At 53.0% G+C, this 22,946-nt stretch overlaps 7 protein-coding genes across 7 annotated transcripts; 3 read left to right on the forward strand and 4 right to left on the reverse strand.

Annotated features, from left to right (window-relative positions):
- Positions 1 to 2,907: 2,907 nt before the first annotated feature.
- On the forward strand, positions 2,908 to 3,549 carry N0V96_002233 (uncharacterized protein; the record flags this gene model as incomplete). The annotated part of the gene is made up of 2 exons (XM_065756470.1): positions 2,908 to 2,911; positions 3,059 to 3,549. The coding sequence occupies 2 exons, from the start codon at positions 2,908 to 2,910 to the stop codon at positions 3,547 to 3,549; spliced, it is 495 nt and encodes a 164-aa protein (XP_065614839.1).
- Positions 3,550 to 4,690: 1,141 nt separating this feature from the next.
- On the reverse strand, positions 4,691 to 5,180 carry N0V96_002234 (uncharacterized protein; the record flags this gene model as incomplete). Its single annotated transcript, XM_065756471.1, has 2 exons — positions 4,691 to 5,132; positions 5,176 to 5,180. 2 exons carry the CDS (start codon positions 5,178 to 5,180, stop codon positions 4,691 to 4,693), a joined length of 447 nt encoding a protein of 148 aa, XP_065614840.1.
- A 2,245-nt stretch (positions 5,181 to 7,425) lies between these two features.
- N0V96_002235 (uncharacterized protein) lies at positions 7,426 to 8,741 on the reverse strand (the record flags this gene model as incomplete). Its single annotated transcript, XM_053187728.1, has 3 exons — positions 7,426 to 7,905; positions 7,970 to 8,265; positions 8,348 to 8,741. The coding sequence occupies 3 exons, from the start codon at positions 8,739 to 8,741 to the stop codon at positions 7,426 to 7,428; spliced, it is 1,170 nt and encodes a 389-aa protein (XP_053055232.1).
- Positions 8,742 to 10,193: 1,452 nt separating this feature from the next.
- N0V96_002236 (uncharacterized protein) lies at positions 10,194 to 11,193 on the reverse strand (the record flags this gene model as incomplete). The annotated part of the gene is made up of 3 exons (XM_053187727.2): positions 10,194 to 10,559; positions 10,631 to 10,923; positions 11,040 to 11,193. 3 exons carry the CDS (start codon positions 11,191 to 11,193, stop codon positions 10,194 to 10,196), a joined length of 813 nt encoding a protein of 270 aa, XP_053055231.1.
- A 1,651-nt stretch (positions 11,194 to 12,844) lies between these two features.
- ERB1 (Ribosome biogenesis protein erb1) lies at positions 12,845 to 15,206 on the reverse strand (the record flags this gene model as incomplete). The annotated part of the gene is made up of 2 exons (XM_053187726.2): positions 12,845 to 14,470; positions 14,523 to 15,206. The coding sequence occupies 2 exons, from the start codon at positions 15,204 to 15,206 to the stop codon at positions 12,845 to 12,847; spliced, it is 2,310 nt and encodes a 769-aa protein (XP_053055230.2).
- Positions 15,207 to 17,264: 2,058 nt separating this feature from the next.
- N0V96_002238 (uncharacterized protein) lies at positions 17,265 to 18,750 on the forward strand (the record flags this gene model as incomplete). Its single annotated transcript, XM_053187725.1, has 2 exons — positions 17,265 to 17,334; positions 17,387 to 18,750. The coding sequence occupies 2 exons, from the start codon at positions 17,265 to 17,267 to the stop codon at positions 18,748 to 18,750; spliced, it is 1,434 nt and encodes a 477-aa protein (XP_053055229.1).
- Positions 18,751 to 21,538: 2,788 nt separating this feature from the next.
- Positions 21,539 to 22,668, forward strand: N0V96_002239 (uncharacterized protein; the record flags this gene model as incomplete). The annotated part of the gene is made up of 2 exons (XM_053187724.2): positions 21,539 to 21,976; positions 22,036 to 22,668. 2 exons carry the CDS (start codon positions 21,539 to 21,541, stop codon positions 22,666 to 22,668), a joined length of 1,071 nt encoding a protein of 356 aa, XP_053055228.2.
- Between the last annotated feature and the right edge of the window lie 278 nt (positions 22,669 to 22,946).

The following is a 22,946-nucleotide window of genomic DNA, read 5'->3' on the forward strand; positions in this document are numbered from 1 at the left end:
TTAATCCTTGCCTCGTACATGCAAAACTACTGGACGTTTGTTTGGAAACACCCAAAAAAGAGATGCGGTTTTTCGGGGGGCACTTGGAGTTTCGGGCATACAAAGAGCTACTGTTTTTTCAACTCATGACCGAGGAGTAAATCGGAGCTGTATAATGACCACGGTCAAATATTTTGTTTGGATGAATTTTCAGTTGTCGGACTTTTCATTTTTCATGTTTACAAGGCGTCGCATTGTTGGCGCGGCATTCTCAGATTCTCTGTTTGGCCCTTTCTTGAGCATCTTCTTCGAGTGGAAATGGCCAACCACATGGCAAGGTTCTTCTTACTTGGCAATGGACAAGCCGCGGGCTGGCGACGTACTTTGATGCCATGTCATCCAGTTTCGGATGATTTAGAGTTTGGGGCTGTGTGTGGAGGAGATTACTCTGCCTGGAAATCGCAGTGTAAAGAATGGCAGGGGAGTGAGCGGCTGAGGGGACGAAGCTGAGTGTTGGGTGAATAGCACTGAATCAGCTGGCTTGAGGTAGTTCTGCTTGGCTGGAAGTCTGTCAACCGGGCTTCCCGCTGATGGCATGGTGGATGAAAACCAAAAATTTTCTGACATAAAGATCGATGAAATGCTATGTGATGTTCGTTGTAGCAAGGATCGTCTTGTACAGCAATCGCCATGCACATCCTGTATCGCCACGTCCTCGCCATACTTGATGCGTGTTGACCAAAAACTGGCACCATTGTGCACACTCTTTGTGAGGTGTCTAGGATTTTTTCAAATAGGATAAGGTGTGGTGATTGATGTGAGGTTAATAAGTATAACCAAAACCCCGAACATCACCCCACATCCTGAAAGGTTGTTTTTTTTCCTGTCCAAATCTGCTCGTTCATCATCCATCTACAGGTTTGAGAAGACAATCGAATTCGTAAGGTATGCAGATGCCAATTATGATAAACCAGGCTATGCGGAAAAATTTCAGCTCATTCGAGTCCGTTCATCTCTCTGGTTGCACCCTTCGTTTCTGACAGCGACAAGAACTCGTCAGGTCGGTACGGAGTAGAACCACTATCATCCAAACATGATTCACTCAACCAAGCAAAACTTGCGGCGCTTCTAGTATTAGTTCTTGAAGCGCTTATTCTTCATTCAAGCGCTTGTCCACCAACCCACTCCTGACAGAGTCAACTTTTTTTTCCTTAGCCCACTAACCCGGGGGCCGGCCCGGCCTGCATACAACCCCCCGGGCCTCGTTTCCCTCCCCGGTCATGTCATTCCGTAGCGCGGGTCTGAGTGGAAAAAGATTAGCGGCCCCCCCTTCTGCAGAAACGCCGCTTCACATTCCCAATTTGACAGCTGCAATTTGCAGACGTGCATATGCTGTTGGTTCCTTCTTACTCCAACTCCAACTTGTGCCCCTGCCTAGTTCGGTGTGCTCGTAAATGTTTGCCCTGGTATGTTTGCCTGGGGGGGTAGATGCCTGGGCCCTGGGATGAGGAGGGGTTCGGTCGGTTGGCCATTCTAGGGGGGGCAGACGGGCTTTTGAAGGATGCGGGTATGGAGGAAAGAGGAGTTGGTCTGGATTGGATTCGTGACACGATTGCTTCTCTCTTTTCCTTTAGCGAAAGATTCTGGGCGCTTTTTACCTCTGGACTTTATTGTAGCATATTTTCGTCTTACTATTTTGAGAAGAAGACGATTTTTTTGGCTCCCGACGTTCCTGTTCACATACACACACCCTTTCTTCCCTGCCCCTGTAGATGTCACACTCTTCAGAGCCTGATGGGGGAGAGATAGATCAGGGCAAGCAATACCAACTGTTTCTGAGCTTGAAAGGGAAGTTGATGGCGGATTATGGGATTGATCCGGACCGTGATTTTGGTCAGCCTTCGAGGGGGCGGCAGCAGCATTCTCACGATGGCGATGATGACAATGACGACGACGGCGGCGAGGACGAGGGATGTGGTCACGCCACTTGCGAACATGGACATTCTGAGGACGTCCCTGTGAGTTTTTGCCTTTCGTCTGTTGAGAATCTCACTCGCTTCAGCCTCATTCCCCCTTCCCCCCTGCCTGCTGGCCCATACCTTCTTCTGTCTCTCTCCTTGAGAAATAATCAACTGACCGTGCCCTGACTTTTCTCTGTTGAAGGGCCCGTCGTCATCTGGGCTGAGTTTGAGTGATTCCATACTGGAATACCGCATGGAGAATGGGAGGACGTATCATCGGTACAAAGACGGCAGTAAGTGGGAGGTCCCGGCGGTCCGGGTTCTGGATGGTGTTGGTGTTGTTTCTTACCGGTCTTGTTGCAGAATACACACTTCCAAACGATCAGGCTGAGCAGGAGAGGTTAGGTGAGTCTTCACACTTCCTTCTACTGCCGGCATCTGGTTGGTGCTGCTACTGCCGCTGCTGCTGCCGCTGCAAGATACAGGCACAGCACTTCGGCTCGGCAGTTTCCTCCTACGTTCGAAGCAGCGTCCCCTCATCCCCCCGTCTGTCTGGACACTGACGAGAGGCTTCATTGCCAGACCTCCAGCACAACGTCTTCCTCCTCACGTTTGAAAATAGGCTCGGCCTCGCGCCGCCATGCCAGAAAGGGGCCGAAGTCCCGGGGAGGGTCCTCGACGTTGGGACGGGGACGGGGATATGGGCTATTGACTTTGGTGATGAGCATCCCGAAGCTGAGGTGTGTCTAAACCATGGAAACTCTTAAAAACATGTGGGGAGATCTGTTTACTGATGAAGATTGGTGAATGAAAAAGGTTCTTGGAATCGATCTTTCGCCTAATCAACCTACGTTGTGAGTTTAGAACCAACCCCCTTGATTCATCTCGACGTAGGGGCCTTACTGACACGCTTTTTTTTTAGCCTGCCGCCAAACGTCGATTTTGAAGTAGACGATATTGAAGAGGAATGGGTGTTTGACGAGCCGTTTGACTACATCCACAGTCGCCTCATGACCTCTAGCATCGCAGACTGGAAGGAGTATCTGAAGAATTGTTACGAGTTGAGTTCTTCCTCTAACATTCCCCCCCTCCCCCTCCCGGCTGTGTAAAACACACAGATTCCAGGCCACAAGCCCAGACCTACTTACACTCTCGCAACAGCAACCTCACACCAGGAGGTTACTTAGAACTCCAAGAAGTCGACGTAGGCCCCTCATGCGACGACGGCACCCTCGATCCCACGACTTCGGCTCTGGCACGATACTGTGCCCTGCTGCATGACGCCTCAGTGATGCTGGGCCGCCCCTACCAGGAGATCCCCAAGCTCGCCGACCTGATGCGTGATTCGCAGGTCGGATTCGTGGACGTCGAGGTCCGCGTGTTCAAGTGGCCAACCAACGGGTGGCCTGCCGCGGACACGGAGGAAGGGAGAAGGCTGAAAGAGCTCGGGGTGTGGAGCGGGGAGAATATCGTGGCTGGACTCCAGGGGTTTGCGATGGCGCCGTTTACGAGGGCGTTTGGGTGGTCTAAGGAGGATGTCGATGCGTTTTTGGTGGGTGTCAGGAATGAGATGAGGAATGAGAGCATTCATGCTTATGGGCTTGTGTGAGTGCATTCCTCGGAGGATCGTTTGGTTTTCGTTGTCTGCTTTTGGATGGGGGTTGTGTGTGGGAGTCTGCTAACGTTATTCATAGGTATTCCATTGTTGGAAAGAAGCCGTTGGAAGGAAGTCATTGGAGTAAGGATACCGAGGATCGATGATCTTCCGGACTACGTTAATAACAAAGAGAATGAGACACATAATTCCGGGGTAAATAGCTTCACAGTTTTGTGCAATAAATCAGACTGAACGGTGATGGCGCTAGAACCCGAGTAGCTCTCATCGACGTTCTCAATGGGATCCTGAGACCAGAAGAAGTTGATTTCGCCAGTATCGCCATCGACGACTAGTAGCTTCGTAATGTTACCGTTGCAGGACAGGACTTTCTATACAGGGCCCTGGTGCTTATACTAGCGGAATGATGGTATGGATAAAGAAAGACGTAGTTTTTGGGATGATCACGGATGGTATGATGAGTTTGGTCCCCTCTCGTACGAGTTCAAGGGAGAGAGTAACAAGAGGCTGTATTTTACCGAAGTCCACACATACTTATCAAGCCGGATACGTCCAGTGCTCTCGCTCACCTACCAGTCAATTAGCCCGGCGCGTTCTATGATACTCTAATACGGAATGAGAGATTTCGTGACGGACAAGGGAGTCTTTGACGAGATGATGTTACTTGGCTCAAGTAAAATGCCTTACTCGATCGTTCCATTTTCAGCTTCAATTCAGGATGTCGGTAACAGCCAACAGCAATGCATACCGCAATTCTCACGGTTGTCTCTTCTTCTGCTGTAGCTATGTGATTTGAGAGGCAGATAACTCTGCGCAGGTAAAGGAGAAAAGAATGATGCTTATGCTGCTAAGGTGCCTCCCTAGGTATTTATAAATGTGCTATAAAATCATGTAAAGTGGTCCGACTTGATTTCCTCGCTGTTCATTGCCAGTCCACTAATGCCATCAACAAGATTTTGCCCTTGATTGTCGTGCTGTACTGTGAATATGATGCAGAAAGTTGAATCCTCGAGTGGTCAAATCCCCTTCAACGCATCTCACGCAGGATTCTCCTCCTTCTTCGCCTCAAGCTCACCCTTCTCCGGTTTGCGACCAATAATGCAGTACCTGCCACACACGTTAGGATATCAACATATTAGCGGTGGGGCCCAAAAACAACGTACGCCGGCATATAAGCATGAATAGCCTTATTCCTAAGATCGTTCCGGACATCGACGAGGAAGACGTTGACCTCCTCGGGCGACCACTCGTACGCGCGCGTAAACGCCGCCATCGTGAAGGCCTCCATTCCAGTCGTGCCGTTCTCGAGCTGGATCCGGCCGAGCTGCTTGTATTTGGGGTCCTTGGGCCACTCGTTGAGCGGCCACTTGAAGGTGGTGATGGACACGTCGACGAAGCCGGCGGCCTTGAGGTCCAGGGACTTGGGGTCAATGTAGGGGCGGCCGAGCTTCTCCGAGGCGCCGTGTAGAAGCTTGCTCCATTGCGAGAGCGCGTGCTTCTCCGTGAGGGTGCCGTCGTCCGAGGTGACGAAGATGTCGAGCTCTTGCAGCTCGACCCAGCCACCTGGTTCGAGGTTCCTTTTTTGGGAGTGTTAGCTGTGACTTTTTAATGGCATGAAACGACATTTCTCTTAATTGCTGAGAGTAGCTTTCTTCAAAACTCACTTGTAAATCTTGCGGAGATAAATGTCCCAGTCGTTGACGGCGCCTGTCATGACTCTACTATGGATGTAGTTGAAAGGGCGAGACCATGTCCAGTCCTCCTCGAGGTCATCAATCTCGAATTTAAGGTTAGGAGGCACGCTGGTATAATCAGTAAACCGATGAATGACACATTCGGGCTTGAAAAAAAAAAACAAGTCTACGCATATACTCATAGAGAGATACCAAACGTACTATTCGGTCAGGGGCGGCGAGAGGTCGAATCCAATGACCTACAAGCAAACGCAGTTAGATGGGCACAGTTCAGTCGCCTATTTGTGGATTTACCGAAAATGAAATTCTTCATGTTCTCCTTACCTCTGACTCAGGATGTTCATCTGCAAAGTCGATGGCCCAGCTACCGGTACCGGTACCGACGTCCAGGGCACGAGAACACACGAACTTTGAGTCCCTCTGGGCGGGCGGGGCGACGCCGCAAGCGAAGTCGAGAGAAATCAGCCACAACTCATTCTCCAGCTCTGGAATTTCCCATGGTTAGCTGAGGACCAGCCAGTAAGAGCAATAGCATCAGAGAGGAAGTTACCAAGTCTATCCATCTCCCGCTCATCGTTGGGTTTTGTGTATTCTGTGTCATTGTCAGACGGTGCCTCAAGGCTAAGGGGGAATCGAATAGGGTAATGAGATAAGAGAAGAAAACTCACTGCCGTCTTTGTAACGGTGGTATGTCCTACCATTCTCGAGGCGGTAATCGAGAACGGACTCGCGCAGACTTGTGCTGGACGAGGCAATCTGTTCGCGACATCAGCGATGCCAATCTTTCTCAGTACATGTATGTACGGTGGCGGCGTGGACGCGCGATGCTTACACTCTCAATCTCTGACTGGTTTTCATCTTCTGTATCGTCCCCCACAATCAACTCGTCAGGATACCTCTCAGTCGTCATCTTTGTTTGCTAAAGAAAATCCGGGGCAGATCTCGGGAATGGGGATGTTTGGTTGGTGTCAACCCTTGTTATGAGATTTGTTTGCTAGATCCCACGAGAGAGCAAACATGCGATGAGAAAGAGACACACACTCCAAGGAAAAAGAGGGGTTGGGCTGGTATTCGGTGATTTTTTTGTTATGGGCACGCCGCCGGATCGGTCAAAGGGCGGAGAAAAATCCCAAGATTTCGAACATGCCACTCATGTTCTGTACGGCACAGCCGTTAACCGCCCAGTCAACTTGTGGGACCCCATCGAAGAAGAACGAATGAGCAGGGGGGCATGAGATCCATGAACGGGGTTTATTTCGACAAGGAGTCTAGTTCTCCCATCCTGCAGATTTTCCCACTTTCCGTATCTGGTTTTTATCTATTGGCATGCGATATGTCCGGGGGAAGGTCACCCGTTGTGGAACTTGGACATGAGCCGTTTGTTCGCTCGCTTCTACAACGCGCAGACACGGTTGGTCACTTGTCGCTCTTATCCAAGACAGGGTCTGCAGACAAGGACGTTGGTCGATTGGTACCGGCTAATCGGCCTGTAGGAGTGAGCGATCGAAGTCTGCAAGACATCTTGAAGAATATGTGTTTTTGTGATAACGTACGACTCAGTCAGTCTCAACAGTCACGATTTGGGCTATTGGTCTTGAGCAGAGGCAATATGTTGGATATTTTGCGGCTTTTTTGAACGATAGGAACCGTTTCGCGACACCGTTCATCCTTGGAAGTTATAAGGTAAAGAGGAGGAGCGGTTATCGTAAGGTGATATCTGTCCTTCTCTTCCAAATTTGCTACTGAAAGCAGTTGATCCTCGTTGGGTTCGGTGTATTACTAAACCACGATCGCCCGATGATAAAATCGGGACCCTCAAGCACGCAGACAACAATACAGGCTGTCTCAACGGATCGCTCATTCAGATCTGAGCGAGAGTAATCCCAGATTGAAGCTTGCAGGTCACAGGCCAAGTCACGGTTTACAGTTCCAGCTCGGAACCCACGACCAGCTGGCGGCTCTGCAAGTGTCGTTCGTGGACTTGTGTAATGAAAGACACCATGTCCCTGCAAGGATGTGCGAACCCGCGGCGGGACCATCCATCTCACTAAAGTAGTTACAAAGTTACATTGATTTTCGGGGCGAGAGCAACGTGTGTCAACTTTATATATACTGCCCATCTCATCCGTTCTGCCGCAAAATTCCTGCCGTAAAATGACTAACTTGGTCATTCCTCTCATTCAATGCCATTCGGCTCAGGAATGGGTTCCGCGACCAAGACGGTGCTCTCCTCCGGCCTCTCTTGCTCCTCTTCGGCCTTCTTGTCCCTCCTCTCGTAAAAGCCCTCAACGTCCTTGACCACCTGCCGCCCCGAAAAGTTCTTCATCAGCTTCTGCGACTCGCCCCGGATGCGGTGCTGGTACCAGTGCGGGAACGCCCGCAGCGCCGTCAGCACGTTGCCGTACGCGGGCAAGACGACATGGCCGCTCTCGCCCGTGAGCACCTGCCTGACGACGGCATCGGCAACAGTCTCGGGCTCCAGTGCCGGGAGGATGAACTCCACGCCCTGCTCGTAGCCGGTGAACAGCGGAGTCTTTGTGAAGCCCTGGTTGACCAGTACCGTGCGCACCCGCGGGGCGTTGTACCGAGTGGTGAGCTCTGCCGTGATGCCCTCGTGGAACGCCATGGCGGCGGCTTTGGACGCGCCGTAGTCGACCTGGAGAGAGTTAGTCATCTTCAATGGATCAACAAGCCAGATCAGTCTCGAGGGTTCATCTTACCATGTTGGGGACGCATAGGTAGCTTGCGTACGATGCGACTGTTACGATCATGCCGTGGTTCATCTTTGCCATGTGCGGGAGGAATTCCTTGGTCGTCCAGTAGTGTGCAAGCGTGTTGACGTCGAAGGTAAAGCGGATATCCCGCTCCGTCGAGTCGAGGACCGTCTTTCCACGCGCTACGCCGGCATTGTTGATAAGCACCGTCGGGTGGCCGACCTTTGCACGAATATCGTTGGCTACCGCTGCGAGTTTCTCAGTCGAAGTGATGTCGCACTTGAAATAGTGCACATTGGAAGCTGTCGGCGGATGTCAGACGATGAGTCACTCAAGATACGGGCATCACCACCGATTCCCCTAACGAGAGGAAGGGAGACTTACTAGCAGTGAAGGTCAAGTCCTGGATATCCAACACAACGACAGTAGCACCCTGCTCAGCCAATAGCCGTGCAACATGCCCGCCAATCCCACCAGCACCGCCCGTGACGAGAACAATCTCCCTGCGCCAGTCGTACCGGTCGTCGACCCAGTTGTTCAGGGCGCGCCGCGAGAGGCAGCTGCTCGCCCAGCGCGTCACGGCGCAGTATGCCAGTAACTTAATGCGCGAAAAGGCTGTGGGGTGGAGGATAGCGAGATCGCCTCCCTTTTTGGTGTATCGGGCGAGGAGCAGGAGCGGGAGGAGTACGGACGGGTTCAGGGTGGTCCTGGCGATGAGGCGGAAGATGGGGTCGGCTGTGAGGCCCTCGCGCGGGAGGAAGCCCTGGTGTAGAGGCATCGTCGATGTTGTGTCTTGTTCCTGCGTTTCGCGATGGGATATGAGAGTATGCCTCGGCAGGCTTATGGATGTGCCTCAGGGGATCGGGCTTTCGTTTCTCGAAGATGTCGATGAAATCAGACGACAGGTCTTGAGGTAACTCTGAGATGGGCTTTTGCTAACGCCGGTGAGTCGAGGGTGTATTCGTCAACAAACCGCCTTGGTTGTGATGCAATGAAGCTCGAATTAGGGCCTGGGTTGTATCAGGTTTCCAAGACAGGAGGGATTGTCAAAAGAAAGACAATCTCAACATGACACCACCGCACAATTGGTATGCGAACCCTCTCATCCTTAAAGGGTGTTTCAATGACGAGAGGGGTTTCAACAGTCATAAGTAAAGAAAAAGGTGGCCGGGGTCAACCGTTGCACACCGGGTGACAGAGGCAGAATAGCTCCCAATTGGATTTGATGCTTGGCGGGAGTGAGGTGGGAAGGAAGCTACGACCATCCACGTTCCCGTCTCCCTTCCCCGTTCCATCATTGCTTGCCGCACTTCAGTCGTACAACCACACAATGTGCAGACGTCCTTTTCCAGATTGGAGATGCAACGCGCAGCCGAGGTCTAGTGCGGCCAGAAAGTGCGGGGAATCCGGGGGGCCGGTGTGGAAACGGCGCGGAAGTCTGGGGTGGCAGCCATGCAGAGCCCGTCTAGTGAGTATTGTGATAGGACAAGGGGCTGCTGAGAGACGTGAGTTGCGAGCTTACGATCGACATTTACTCGTGCCATAATTCCTCAGTGCCACTAAAAAAAAATCCGAGCCGAGTGGTGCGCGGGTAGTGTAGTTGGCCACATGCAAAGTTGTAAGCGTAACGGCTCCTCGCCTGGCCTGACGTGCGTATTGCCTTTTCCAGAAAGCAGTTCGTCGCGCGTGCGGCATGGGGCCACCGGATGGCTAGGACGCTCACCTCCTCCGGGTAGCCACCGACCCGGTGGGAGTGGGGAATCACCAAGGTCCCGGGAATGAGTTTCCTACTGCGTAATAGACCCGTTGCTAGCGATCGGCTGGTGTTTGCTTAGTTGTCTTTGAGTTCTACGCTGAGTTCTACAAGATGACAAGACTTTCGTGTATCCGTACTTTCGTTGGAGAGAATTAACCTTATGTTCAATTGGCTTCCCTCCATCTTCCAACTTCTAGAAGAGAATCAAATGTTCGGCCGTTTGAAATATCTGTGCGCAAGAGTAAGGTACCAAGGTTATATATACAGTACATTCATCGGTATCGGTTTCGGCACCATCCGACGGCCGACGGACAAGAACTATGAGTCCCGTCGGATGAGATTCGATTAAGAAATATGTACTAATACAGCTTCCGCGTCTGGGGGTATCATGAATGGGCACAAGTGTTACCAACGCTTCCTCACACACCAGCCAGCTCAGCCAAGGGGGAGCTGGCAAAAAGCTTCTTCCTCCGATCAGAGCATCAGCGCAGCACCGATGCTCACCAAACACAACCAATACGCCCCATCCCTCCATCTCAAGCTCGCACCCGCGCCGAGACCGTCACCGGGCGTTGCTTCGGGCTTCGTCCCGCCAAGCCCGTCGTCGCTGCCGCTTCCCGATTTAACTTCAATCGTGGTGGAGTCACCCGGCGCGAAGAGTACGCCGATCGAGTTGGCGGTCGTGGCGTTAAGCTGCTCGGCGGTGAGGAGTGGGTTGTTGAGGGCGTCGCATGATGGGCGGCCGTCCTTTTGCTCGATGCTGTTCGTGACGGAGATGGGCACGTCAAAGATTGTGTAGTGGTCTTCGCCGTTGAGGCGGAAGTTTTGGCGGATGGAGATCTTGGGAGGAATTGGTGTCAGTCCTGGCGATATCGGAATTACGTGAAGATCATGTGAAATGCCGGACTTACATTGTATGCACCGCGGTCGCTGCCGCTCGAGCTAGGCTGTCCGTTGCCGACGAGACAATCCGGCCATATCCAGTTTACGTGCTTTACAGTGCTGCCGGGCTCTTGGGTCATGATCTCCCCCAGACTGGCGTTGTTGGTGGTCGCCGTGCCGTTCGAGATGGTGAAGTTGCGGCCGGTGGTGTAGCTTGACAAAAACATGGTCACATTGAAGATCTTGGTCGGGCTATCCGAGGCATACGGCGGCAGCGGCATCTTGCCGTTCGTCGAGACGTCAATCGCAACATGGAGGTTATCTATAGTTGAACTACTGTTAACAATGTGTAGTCCGATGAAAGCCAAAACTCTCATGGTTTGTTTGCGAGACTTCATCTGAAGTATTTGGGGAAAAGATGTCTGACGGGCTACTAACCTCCGCCCAGCGGGGTCCCCGGCTGAGGCGCGTCCAAGATGACCAACCCAGGCGTGAAGATCTGGCCGTTGGCAATGGTGAAGTTCTGGGCCGTCCCGGAGGCCGCGAACAGGACCAGCACCGCGGCCGCGACGTACGAAGTTGAGGAGACCATGACGATGGAACAGGAATGAATGTAACGCTGCGGAAAGAGAAGACCGTGAAAAAAAAGGGCCGGAAAGCAGAACCGAGCAAGAAGAGAAACAGAAAAGATTAGCAGGAATGATGCGCCTGCGCGGGGCAGTTTGTTTAATTATTCAAAGTCCACGCGCCTGAAGCATCCAAGAGAGCGGAAACAGGGTTTCCTGGATCTCTCTAACAAAAGGTACGGGAAAAAGTGGAAACCGACGGCCCTTGAAAATTCGAGAAAAAAAGGATGATTTCGTTCGATGCGGGATGATGGATGGGGTGCTCGCGAGGGAAATGAGCATATGGGCCACACACACCTGGAGTAGATTGCCAGGGATGGGTGGGTGAGTGAACAAGATGAGAAGACGGGCGATCGAGGCAAAGAAAGGCAAACAGTCCAAATCCCAAGAGGATGGGGACGTCAACCGTTCTTGAAGCAGGAAGGATGAGGGGGCGAAAAAAGTCTTGAAGGCTTCATACTACGGATACAAGCTACGTCGTTAATGCAAAAGGTCCCTAAACCACCTCCTCTCGGTTCGATGACAGCGGCGATCCGACGCAAGAGACGGCAGAGAAACCTTGGCCCTTTGTGAGCCTTGCAGGTTCTGGGCCACTGTCATTCATGCCGTGTTTGTATCCCTACACAGAAAAGTATGTGTGTATACCTCTTCCCGGAAGTCGAGAACCGGGGCCAGGCGTTCCACCGCTCTACAATAACCTTACAACCTTACCACTATTATACCACCTGGCACCGTGGCACCATACGATACGCGATCTCCAACCAACCCTTCGGTTATGGCGTCTGTGCATGACGTGGGTTCGGATTCGCCAGGGGACTGGAACAGAGGAGCGAGTGTACACTAGACGATGAGGAGTGAGAATTGTGAGGAGTGAGGTGGTCAATAACGGCTGGGGATTAAGATGACCGACTTGCCCCCCGCGCGGGTGTGACGCCCTCTTGATGCATGGCAGGTTTCAGATTGAAGAAAGCGGGAATAACTAGCAGATAACCTGCAATAAAGCACTGAGAAACAGTCAACTGGCGAACAACCCGTTACCCATCGCATATTCCGCCAAGGGCCACTCTATGGTTGATGAAGGAGGGCCGCCCCCAACAGCGAAGGATAAAGGGACATGAACTTCCGTCAATGAGAAATGAGACGGCGAAGACGCACGAGCCAACGCCTAATTAAACTTGCAGCCAAACACCCTGCGCTGGCGCCGTGGGGTTTCCGGCTCCTTCGGTCCCTTCGGCACCGTCTTCCGTCGCCAAGGGACCTCCCACCTCAGGCCCTCTTGCATCTTGTGAACGTCTTTCCATTTTACGAATATGATGGGATTATTCTCGTCAAGAATTTGTACAGATACGTCTCACCAGGTTCACAGCAAGTGGTTGACAAAGATCACAATATTTGAGAAATTGTTTTATACAAATTCGACATCCATTAATGACACCATCCTGTGTTGTAGGTAAATCGGGGGCGAATTATCTGACATGAACAAATTTTTGAAAAAGCAAGCTTGTCTAGTTTTCTTGAAGAATACTTCTTTTGGTTCTTTTTGGTTCTTCCCAACGCCTCGCTGTCTTTTTGTGAAAACTTACAAGTATTCTCCCCAACCATGGATGGACTCACTCATCAGGTCCAGAGGATACAAGTGCCGTCAGCGCCGGCACTCACACACCAGGGCTCCGTAGGGTGCCAATCCACGTCCAGGACACCGAGCTTGTTGACAATCTTGTGGCCCTTGAGCATCTTCACCGGCACAATGGTCGGGTTCTCCATGAGATCGGTCACGACCTTGCCGTGGAAGATTTGCAGCGTGCCGTCGTCACTGGCGTCGGCGAACAGGGGGAAGCTGCGGTGGTACTTGACGGCACGGATGGCCTCCGAATGGAAGCGCATTGTCTTGTACGGGCGGTTGGAGAGGTCGAGATCGTGCCACAGGAGACGTCTGTCGTAAGATCCCACCACGATGTTGTCACCGCCAGAGTGCACGTCAAAGGACGAGATCCAGCGGGCGCCGGGCTGGATGACCTTGACGAGCTCCTGTCTTTGAAGGTCGTAGCAGCGGATCATGCGCTGGGTCGCGACGAAGAAGAGCGGCCGCGAGGGATGGAACTGCGCCGTCTGGGCGAGACCGGGCAGCTTGCGGAACGGAATCTGAGTCAGATGCTTCGAGAGGGTGTGAATGGCAACTGCGCTGCGCTGACCGTTGGGGGAGACGGTGCTCAGGAAGTCTCCGCGTCTGTGCCAGTTGATGACCTTGATGACGGACCTGACGGTAGCCTTGAGCAGGACGCCGGCAGCCTCCAGCTTAGAGCCAGGTCTGGCCCACTTGCCTGGGTGCTCCTTGGTGACTGCAGCTGCGGGCTGAGGGTTCTGTGTGGCGTAACCGAAACCAGCATCGATAATGTCACGGCTGGCCTTGTCGATGCCGTCCGCACCGCGGGGAGGAACCGCAAAGAAGAGGTCTTCACCTGCAGCAGCGGCTAGGATGAACGTCTCCTTGTTAGGACGCCAGCGCACAGCATTCACGGCCTCGTCAAGGCTGAGCTTGGCCATCCACTCCTGGCGACCGGTACGGAGATGCCACAAGCGCACAGTACCGTCATCACCACCACTTGCAAGCCATTCACCGTCAGGGCTGATGGCAGAAGACCGCACGCGACCCTCATGGCCACGGAAGACAGTCTGACAGGATGTGGGGAAAGGCCTGAGCTCCTCGGGACGGGGCAGCTTGGGAAGAAGTGACGCGGGGTCGATGTTGAGCCTGTTCTTGCGCACGCGGGGAGCGAGGTAAAGATCCAGACAGCGCTCAAAGCGCTCCTTGACGAATTCGCCATAGGCGGGGACCTTGCGCAAGGAATCAAACTTGGCGGGCATGTACTCTTTCTCTCTGTCCTCGGGATCCGCCTTCTCCCATTCTTCCCTCTCGGCTTCTGTCGGGAGGTACTCGGGGGGAGGGTTGTAACTGAGGTCGTAGCCCGGAGGCGGGAGCTTGGGTGCCGGGATGTCCATGACGTGCGGCGGGCGCTCCTCCTCGTTCGCCCAGACGTCGTAGTAGACTTCTTCCTTCTCGGCTTCCTCCTTCTCCTTCTCTTCCGCCGACTTGTACGGCAAGATGTGTCCGTCCTTGATGGCCTTGACGAGCTTGGCAATGCGCTTCGCCTCATGCTTGGAGGGAACGAAACGGCGTTTCGGTTCGGGCGCCGCGCTAAGGGGCATCTTCTCCTCGTGTGCTGTGAACCAGTGGACCATTTCCTATGTATCGTTAGTCTCAAAAGCATGTCGCAAGTAGTCTATGATTACTCACGGGGTAGGGATCGTAGCCTTCTTCGGGAACCTCGTTCATCTGCACGCGGCGCAAAAGCTCGAGCTCGTCCTGGCTCAGGTTGAGGGGCTTGCCGGTCTGGGGGTCCGTCAAGCCAGTCCAGCCCTTGGGGAGCTCAATGGTCTCAAGCAGGGCATCCAATGCCTCGCCGGCGGCCGGGCGCATAATCTTCTTGCCATTGATGTCGTATCCGATGTGAGGGTAAGAGTCGTAGAAAGAAAGAGGGATGTTGCCGATTGTGTTGACGGGCTCCTGGGCGTCACTGTCGTCGGAGTCGTACTCGGCGTTGATTTCGTCGTACTCGTAGCGCTCTTCGCCGTTGGCGCCGGTGACGACGCGGTAGTTGGGCTTATCGTCCTCGTCATTGTCGACAACACCAGCATCCTTGTCCAGGTTTGTTGACTTGAGCTTCGAGGCGATGTCTTCGTCGTCGGCGTCGGAGGGAATTTCGTCGCTCAGAATATCCTCCTCGTCTTCCTCGTCCTCTGACTCCTCACCATTCAGGCCATTGTCTTCGCCTTCAGACTCGGAAGTTTCTTCGTAGTCGGAATCATCTTCGCTCCCGGACAAGACACCTTCCAAGGTTGCGCCAAACTCGTCGTCAACAGATGCAGGCACATCCGCCTGCGGCTCCTTCCGCTTGCCTAACGCTTGTCGTGCACCCATTGTGGTGGTGGAAAAATTGTCAGCCAAAAGAGGTTGTCAAGGCCTATTTTTGGAGCTTTCGATTCGCGATGCAAGCGCAGGCGGTTTGGACGGACGCCTTCTGGGAATTTTTTTTTCTGCCGTCGGTCGGTGCTAGTGTTTTCCCAGACCGCCTAGCGGGGTCGACCGACTCGGAAGAGTAGAGGGATCGCTCCGGTTTGTCCCCAACTGCAACTCCAAAATCTGCCCCGAAATCTGCCCTACAAGAACACCATCAAATCCACCCACGCACATCCCGTTGGAGCACAACGATGCAAGGAGACCAACTCTGGCATCTTACTGGTTGCTTAAACGTTTTGATTCGAACATCGTAGGCCTTACAGCATATGCATAGAGTTTCGAGAAGAATGCAGAGATGCTAGATACTATGAGAATCGTCCATGCGCCACAGTTGTTGCTGTCAGCTCATCCTGAAGTTCTGAACGCCTCTAACGTACTCAGTTACCTAGCGCCATTCCGGCTATTACTTTAGGTTCCATGGATGAGCAGTACCTATGCAGCGGTGCGTGGGTTGCCCTACGGGGCGTCCTTCAGCTGTTGTCTTGCTAAACATACGCAACCTTCCAGCGCTCGGGACACTACAACGTAACATCGGACTCATTGGCAGCGGGTACGAGGTCCTTTCTTGGCAAAATTGGACGCCTACTGCGCACTGAAGCAGGCGCAGCGACGCCGAGTGTCTCCTTACACATGCTGATGGATCGTGGACGTATTCAAGGATACATGGAGAGATCTTACCATGCCCAATGGTGGGCTTATGTGTGAGTATTCTCATGTTCCATCGTCAGCCCGCCCGACCATGCCAGTGATGGGTCAGACGCTTCGGGCTGCCCCGAAACGGCTTCAAGGGAGAGGTTTCTCGTGATGATGGTGCCCGGTCCGCATCTATGGTACTGATACTAAGGCACTTACGCCGATGACTCAAATCTTTACGAATTACACACTCTTAGCCAATAACAGCGCCTCCGAATGGCACCTCAGGGTAGTTCAAGCACGAGGGATCTCATCCTGCACACATGAGAGAGGCGTTGAAGCCCGATTCTTTCCCATGCCAATCTGAGGAGAGCATATCTCCAGGTATCGTTCTGTCAAGTTGAGGAAGACTTTCATTCACCATAAGTGTCTTGGCGTGGCAGGATAGGGAACCTTGAGAGGTGGCTCAGCCTTGATTTTGCTCGAGCAATAGGTAGTCTCGGTTGTTGCTAGAGAAGTACTACCGATATAATCAAAGAGAAATGAAGACAGCTTCAACGGTGAAGTAAGCTATCTTTCTAGCAAAAGTACTTATGGATGAACTTTGGTATCCGTCATATGCAAGGTTGGCATGGTGCTGACGCCGCTTCGAATCCTTCAAAGAAAGGACTTTGGAGTGACTGGTGACGAGGGCGGCCAAGCAGCGTTTTGCTGTGAACTTTTACTGGGCGGATGTACCTTGCCCTACGAATGGGTCCCGTACAGCAACCACTCCCGACTGAGTTGGTCTTAGGGGGCGGGCTTGAGCTAACGCGGGTAAGCTGTGCTGCGTGGCTTGCTCCTCACCTACAACAATTACGCCGTGGACCGAGAGAAGCTTTGCCCTTTTGCTTCTCAACCGCACCTCGTGTGTCTCACCCTGTCTTTCCCATCCCGATCTTTGGACCACAGTCACAATACATACGTCTGCATTTCTAACGTGGCCGTCGGTGTCACCATCTGCATGCTTCCATCTCGTGCACACCGCAGCCTCGAGCAAGAAAAAAACACTCCGGGATTCAGCTGGAGAACAAGCCACAAGCTAAGGCAGCCAGGGCTTCATCGTCGTGCCTTTGGGCTTGTCACTACCTTGCCGTTCAGAGTCATCGGCCCTATTAGCACATCAACTTTTACGAAGTCTCCCTCACCTACATATAACCCTGCCGAAAGCCTCACTCCCAGCAGTCTGGGAAGTTCTGAGTAATCAGAATAGTTCAACCATAGCATATTGTCAGGCAACCACGACAACGCCTCTCCAGTCCCCTGTCACTTTTGTCATTTCACATCATGCCCCAGAGTAGTAGCCCGTCCAAGTCGGCGGCCGGCGTCGTGAAGCATCGCGCGTGTGATGAGTGTCGTAAGTAAGAGTCTGGGGCCCATATTGAATAGATGCTAACAACCCATACAAGGTTCACGAAAGCTGGCTTGCACCAAGGAGCCTGAAGGGTGCTCGAGATGTCGGCGGGAGGGCCTTAGGTGTGTCTACTCGGCCCAGAAGCAGATGGGTCGGCCAAGGAAGCGTAGACACGTCGAGGATGCCGAAGGACAATCCTCCCCCGGCAAGCCCGAGAACCAAGACCAGCAGACGCAGATGCCACTCATGACGCAGCCGACGTTAGACACCGACTTCTCGGCCTTCTTCACTCAAGACTACACTAGCATGAACTACCTTGACCTCCTCTCCCCCTTGGAAGGCTTACCGCCTTCGACGCTGCCGCCTGAGCTGTCGAGTTTAACCATGGCATATACCGAGCCGCGGTTCCCCAACGGAGACTTCCAATTTGGGGTTGCGGGTGTTGACCTGTTAGGTGGCATCAACTTTGACGAAAGTGACTCTGCTGACGAGGAATTACCTCAAGATATCAATAAAAGCCTTACAGAACTACTCTCGGCGCAAGTGCCCGAGACGGTTCCCAGTCTCTCCCCTCCTACGGCATCAGAGACATCTTCTCACACGGCCGCCGCAAACACACCAGAGTCATCTACATCTGGCAATCCCAAAAACGAGGACAATACTGGTAAAGAGGTGGACGGGGCACCGAAAGCATACAACAACACCACTTGCTCCTGTCTATCTCAGATCTTCCTTTCCCTGGATGCCTTATCGAGACTGCCAAACGATGTCAAGATTGCCATGGGCATAGCCAGGTCCGCCGCCAGGGTGGCTCACGACGTCATCCACTGCCCATCCTGCAGCCTCACAGATATAACGAAGCCGCCGCCGATGCAGGCATTCCAAAACATGATGATGCTGGGCGCCATCCTCCCGTCAACAGCCAACGCCTACGCCAAGATTCTCGAGCTCATCGACAACGAAGCCTCCCAAGCCAAGAAAGAGAAGAGGAACATCACGTTTCGCTTCGCCGAGTACGGCGGGCTGTGGGGCGAGTTGAGCAGACGGGACACCGACTGCGGCGCGATAGAGACGTTTGACAACCGAGAGATGGACCCGGACAGCTGGAGGCTATCCGTCAGGGGCCTGCTGAAAATCGACATTTACGGACACGATTTCCAGAGGTCAGATGGGGCTGGATCTACGGTACCCTACCATCACCTCGGTCTGAAGGATGTCATCAAGCAGATGGAAGATCGGTCGAACAACCGACATGACAAGCTCGACGAGATGGTCGCGGCCGGGCTTCCCCATCCGATGCTGCACACGGAGCAGCACCTGATGGTTCCGCAGGGCAAGGATGATAGCAAGGAGAACCGGCACTGCCTGAAGATTATTGAGATTGCGCGTGTTGCTTTGGACAAGCTGGTGATAGCTTAAGGGTCGAGAATTGGGGGGGCGGTGTTTTTTTTCCGACTGCTTTGGTTTTGGGTGGGTTTTATTTTCCCTGGACTCACTACAGGATGAAAGATATTACGATGACAATATTTCGGCTACCGCTAGGTATTTTGGCGCATAGGATGCTAAAAGCGAATTGGGAACGGGGACTTGGCAATATTAGACTCTCACCTACCGTAATTATACCATGAAAGAAAGACAAGTTTTTATTTTATTTTATTTTTACGCACACAGCGGCCAGAACATGGTCGTAAAAGTCGAAAATTGAAACATTCCACTCCATTATAACCTCACACTAGTGCCCGTACGTCCCCATTCCAACCCGAGCTGAAGAATGGGTACGGGATATTTACCTTAAAGATGCATCATTTGGGTGGCTTTGATGTGCAATACCGTGCCACACCGGAATGTCAATACGTAGATGAGATAATCTCGACCTTCCAAAGTCAACGTTCCATGACAGCTTCCATGCAGATGAGTTGTGAGACGGGGCTATGTTTGCCCTGGGCAACCCCGGGCAACCAGTTTTTCGGGACGATATTGAATGCCTGGGCAAAGCCAAATTTGTGGGCAAAAGAATCGCCCACCGTCAGCGGCTGTTCATGAGCACGAGACACTCGAGGTTGTGGCTGGAGAATCTTGTACAGCAGAGGAGGAGTGGCTTTTTTTTGTGACAGCTTTTTCTTTGATGGGTGGTTAGCTGGTTGTAACAAAGGAAACGATGTTGCTATTGATAGATGGCGATGAGTCGTGCAAGAGTACGAAATGGAGTGAGACGAATAATAGCGGAATCCAAGTAAGTTGCACATCAAAGGCTTCGGTATCGCATTGTCGAACAAGTTTGAAGTTTAGGATTTGTGGTTGTTTCTTGATCTAGTATCGGATTCTCCTTTCCTTTATTTTCCCCCTTCTGCCTGTTTTCCTTTTGGGCTTTGTTCCACGAAATGAAGCACATTGTCTAAGTACTTCGAAGTGGACCAGAGATGGTGCCGTCTTTCGACCCAATGGCTCCGGCGGGTAGACTCGGTGGTCTGCGGAGACAGGGGAAATGGGGGGACATGGGGCCAAGGCCTGTGAATCTCGTAAATCGGGGTTCTCGGCACCAGGCCGGCCTGTTTTTAGGTTGTTAGTGCAGGAGAGTGTCGAGAGTTTGGCAGACCTGTGTGTCCCGTTCTGTCCTGTTGTGGCTTGCCCAGGTCAACGGCTTCTTCAGGCAGGGCAGATGGTTTTTGAGACGGATATTGGCCGCTGCAGCCACATTGCTGGTTAAGGTCTCTTGGCTCTTGCATGATACGATCCAAAGAAACGGATAGGTGGTGATGATGGTGGTACCTACTGCACAGTAAGGTAGTTTAAGGAGGTAGGTAGGTCGGGTGGTGGATCTTAAACGGCGGTGATTTCTCCGGTCCGTCGTCCGCTCGTAGGCCGCGGCCTCCTGAGCTTACCTCATTTTAGGTCTACCCAAAGGACAGAACTCGTGATGTCTTTCGCCCGCGGTGTCATCCAGACGGCGGTGTCTCTCCGTCCTTTTTAAAATCTCCTAATCTCGCCTCGATCCACCCGAGCCCCCAAGCTCCAAACTGTAAAACCCGTGGAAGCCAACAACATTGCACACAAGCCTTGGCTAGTGGCCCCCCCTCGTGCCTGTCCTGACTCCGTCTATCCGCCCCCCTAGCCTGTAGGTGCTCCGTACTACAGAGGAAGTATTGCTCCAGGCGAGTTTACGGCAAGTCTGGGCCGTGGGAAAGTGACTAATGGAGGATCCCCCAAGGCGGCAAAGCCAGGTGCCCGTGTTAAGGTATGCGGGGACGCTAAGCCCAATCAGAAGTAAGCTTGTGTCAGGACCCGGCCCATGATTTCCTCCATTGCCTTTCTCCCATTTCCATTGTACAGAACTCCGTACCTACCTTATGTAGTGTACTGACAGTACTGGACCTTTACTCATCAATAGATCTGCTCATCATCATCATCACCATCCTGAGGTGCTCGCTCGAACAGACACACAAACGCCAGACAGCTCACTGACCCGTGGCTCATACTTTGGTACAAAGGCGCCACGGTGCCAAGATATCAACTCTTCACCCAACGCAGTTGCCTAAGCTGAAGGCTGAAGCTCCCCCAAGTCTGTGCTGCATGTCACTTTCTTACTCCGCCTCGTGACAGCCCGCCCTTTTGGCCCATCAATCCCCGACGACGATCACCTTTTTTGCCTGTCCGCTCCTCGCTACACCTTGGCCCGCTCCTCTTCTTTCTATCTCCGTGTTTCTCTTTCTTTTACTTTCTTCCCTTTTAAACATCCCTCCTCGCCCAGACTTTTCGGAGGGTTGTTACTTTGTATTGCTTCTTCCTTTTGCCGCCGGTTTCCAATTTTCGAATTACTTCCTTTTTCCTACGCCTACGGTACCCCAAATCCACAACGCGGTTGCATGCGCTTGTCTCGCCTTCACTCCTAATCCGTCAGCCAAAAACCCGTTGTTCGACCTAAAGCGATCGACCCTCCTCCCACCCCAAAGAACGTCATCCACATACCGACGGCCGCTTTATCGCCCCCCCTTCCGACCAAACATCACCCCGTCATTCGCACGAGACCGCTCTTTTTCTCTCTGTCCATCCCTCTGCTAGTCCCTTTTCAACACACCCCGACCCGGCCAGGCCAATGGCCCCTCCGCCACCCTACCTGATAGCGACTGCCGCCCAAGATGTTCCTACTTCACTCGCCGCCTTCGTAGCAGCTACAGCAACAGCAGCAGTCGACGCAGCAGCAAACACCATGATCCCTATCGCGACCCCGACAGAAGTCCTCGCCGGCGCCGTCGCGACCTTCACGAGCGACGCCGCCGCCGCCACGGCTACCCACGCTGCAACACAGGGCGAAGAAGGTGGCAACGGCGAGTGCAGCCTGCTTGGCTCCTTTGCCCTCATCGTCCAGGCGGCCCTGGGTGGCCTTGCCTTGCTGTCGTTGGTTTTCAAGCGCTGGAGAGAGCGGCCACAACGTCCAGTCAAGATCTGGTTCTTCGACGTTTCGAAGCAGGTGTTTGGCTCGGTGCTCGTCCACATCGCCAACATCTTCATGTCAATGTTGACGTCAGGGCGCTTTTCTGTGACACTGGACCCCGCAACCACGGCCAACGCGCAGAGGTTGATGAGACGCGGCGAGGACTACACACCAAACCCGTGCTCTTTTTACCTGCTCAATCTCGCTATTGATGTAAGCAAACTAATCGTTTCCTTTCTCCCTCCGACCTTGTACTAATATGCGTGTTACAGACCACCATCGGTATCCCCATCCTCATCGTACTTCTCCGCGTTCTGACCGGCCTCGTCGCGTACACACCCTTGGGCAAGCCTGAGGAGTCGATCCGGTCCGGCAACTATGGCACACCTCCCAACGCCTGGTGGTGGCTGAAGCAGTCCTTCATTTACTTCTGCGGCCTGTTTGGCATGAAGTTCTGCGTCCTCATCATCTTCCTTCTCCTCCCCTGGATCTCGCGCGTCGGCGACTGGGCATTGCGGTGGACCGAGGGCAACGAGCAGCTGCAAATCTTCTTCGTCATGATGTTCTTCCCGCTCGTTATGAACGCCATGCAGTATTACATCATCGACTCTTTCATCAAGCAGCCCCAGAACGAACACGAGCGACTACCAGAGGAGGACCCTGACTGGAGCTCGAGACACGCGGGTGTCAGCCCGTACGACGACGCCGACTCGGCAAGCGAGGAAGGTGCGAATTCGGACGATGGAGCGAGCTTGAAGCTGAAGAAGGCGAAGCATGCGGATGATGCCGAATACGACCCAGACACAGATGGCGACGCACCGACCGTCATTGGTAGCAGTTCAAGCCGGACAAATCACCAGAGAAGGGATAAGGATATTTCGGCGGAGCTGTTCCCAAAGGAGTGATGTGAGCTTTGTTTTTTGTTTGGTTTAAGCTAGGAGTTGGAGCTAGAAACATGTATAATCGGACCAGGTCTAGATGGCCCCCAAAGGGCTGTAACAATACGCGTTTGGTTTAAGCGCATCCTCCCTTGACAGTCCTCATGAATCATATTCGGATCTCCAACTACCTAGTTTCTTCTGATGATGCCAAAGGCCTTGATCTGAAGCTTCGTGATATAGTATAATCACTAACGCCGGCTATCGTACATCCACTCCGGCATCATTCTTGAGGATGGTTCCGG

Source organism: Colletotrichum fioriniae (genome assembly GCF_027942845.1).
Source record: "Colletotrichum fioriniae strain IMI 355084 chromosome Unknown scaffold_2, whole genome shotgun sequence".
Taxonomy (NCBI): Eukaryota; Fungi; Ascomycota; class Sordariomycetes; order Glomerellales; family Glomerellaceae; genus Colletotrichum; species Colletotrichum fioriniae.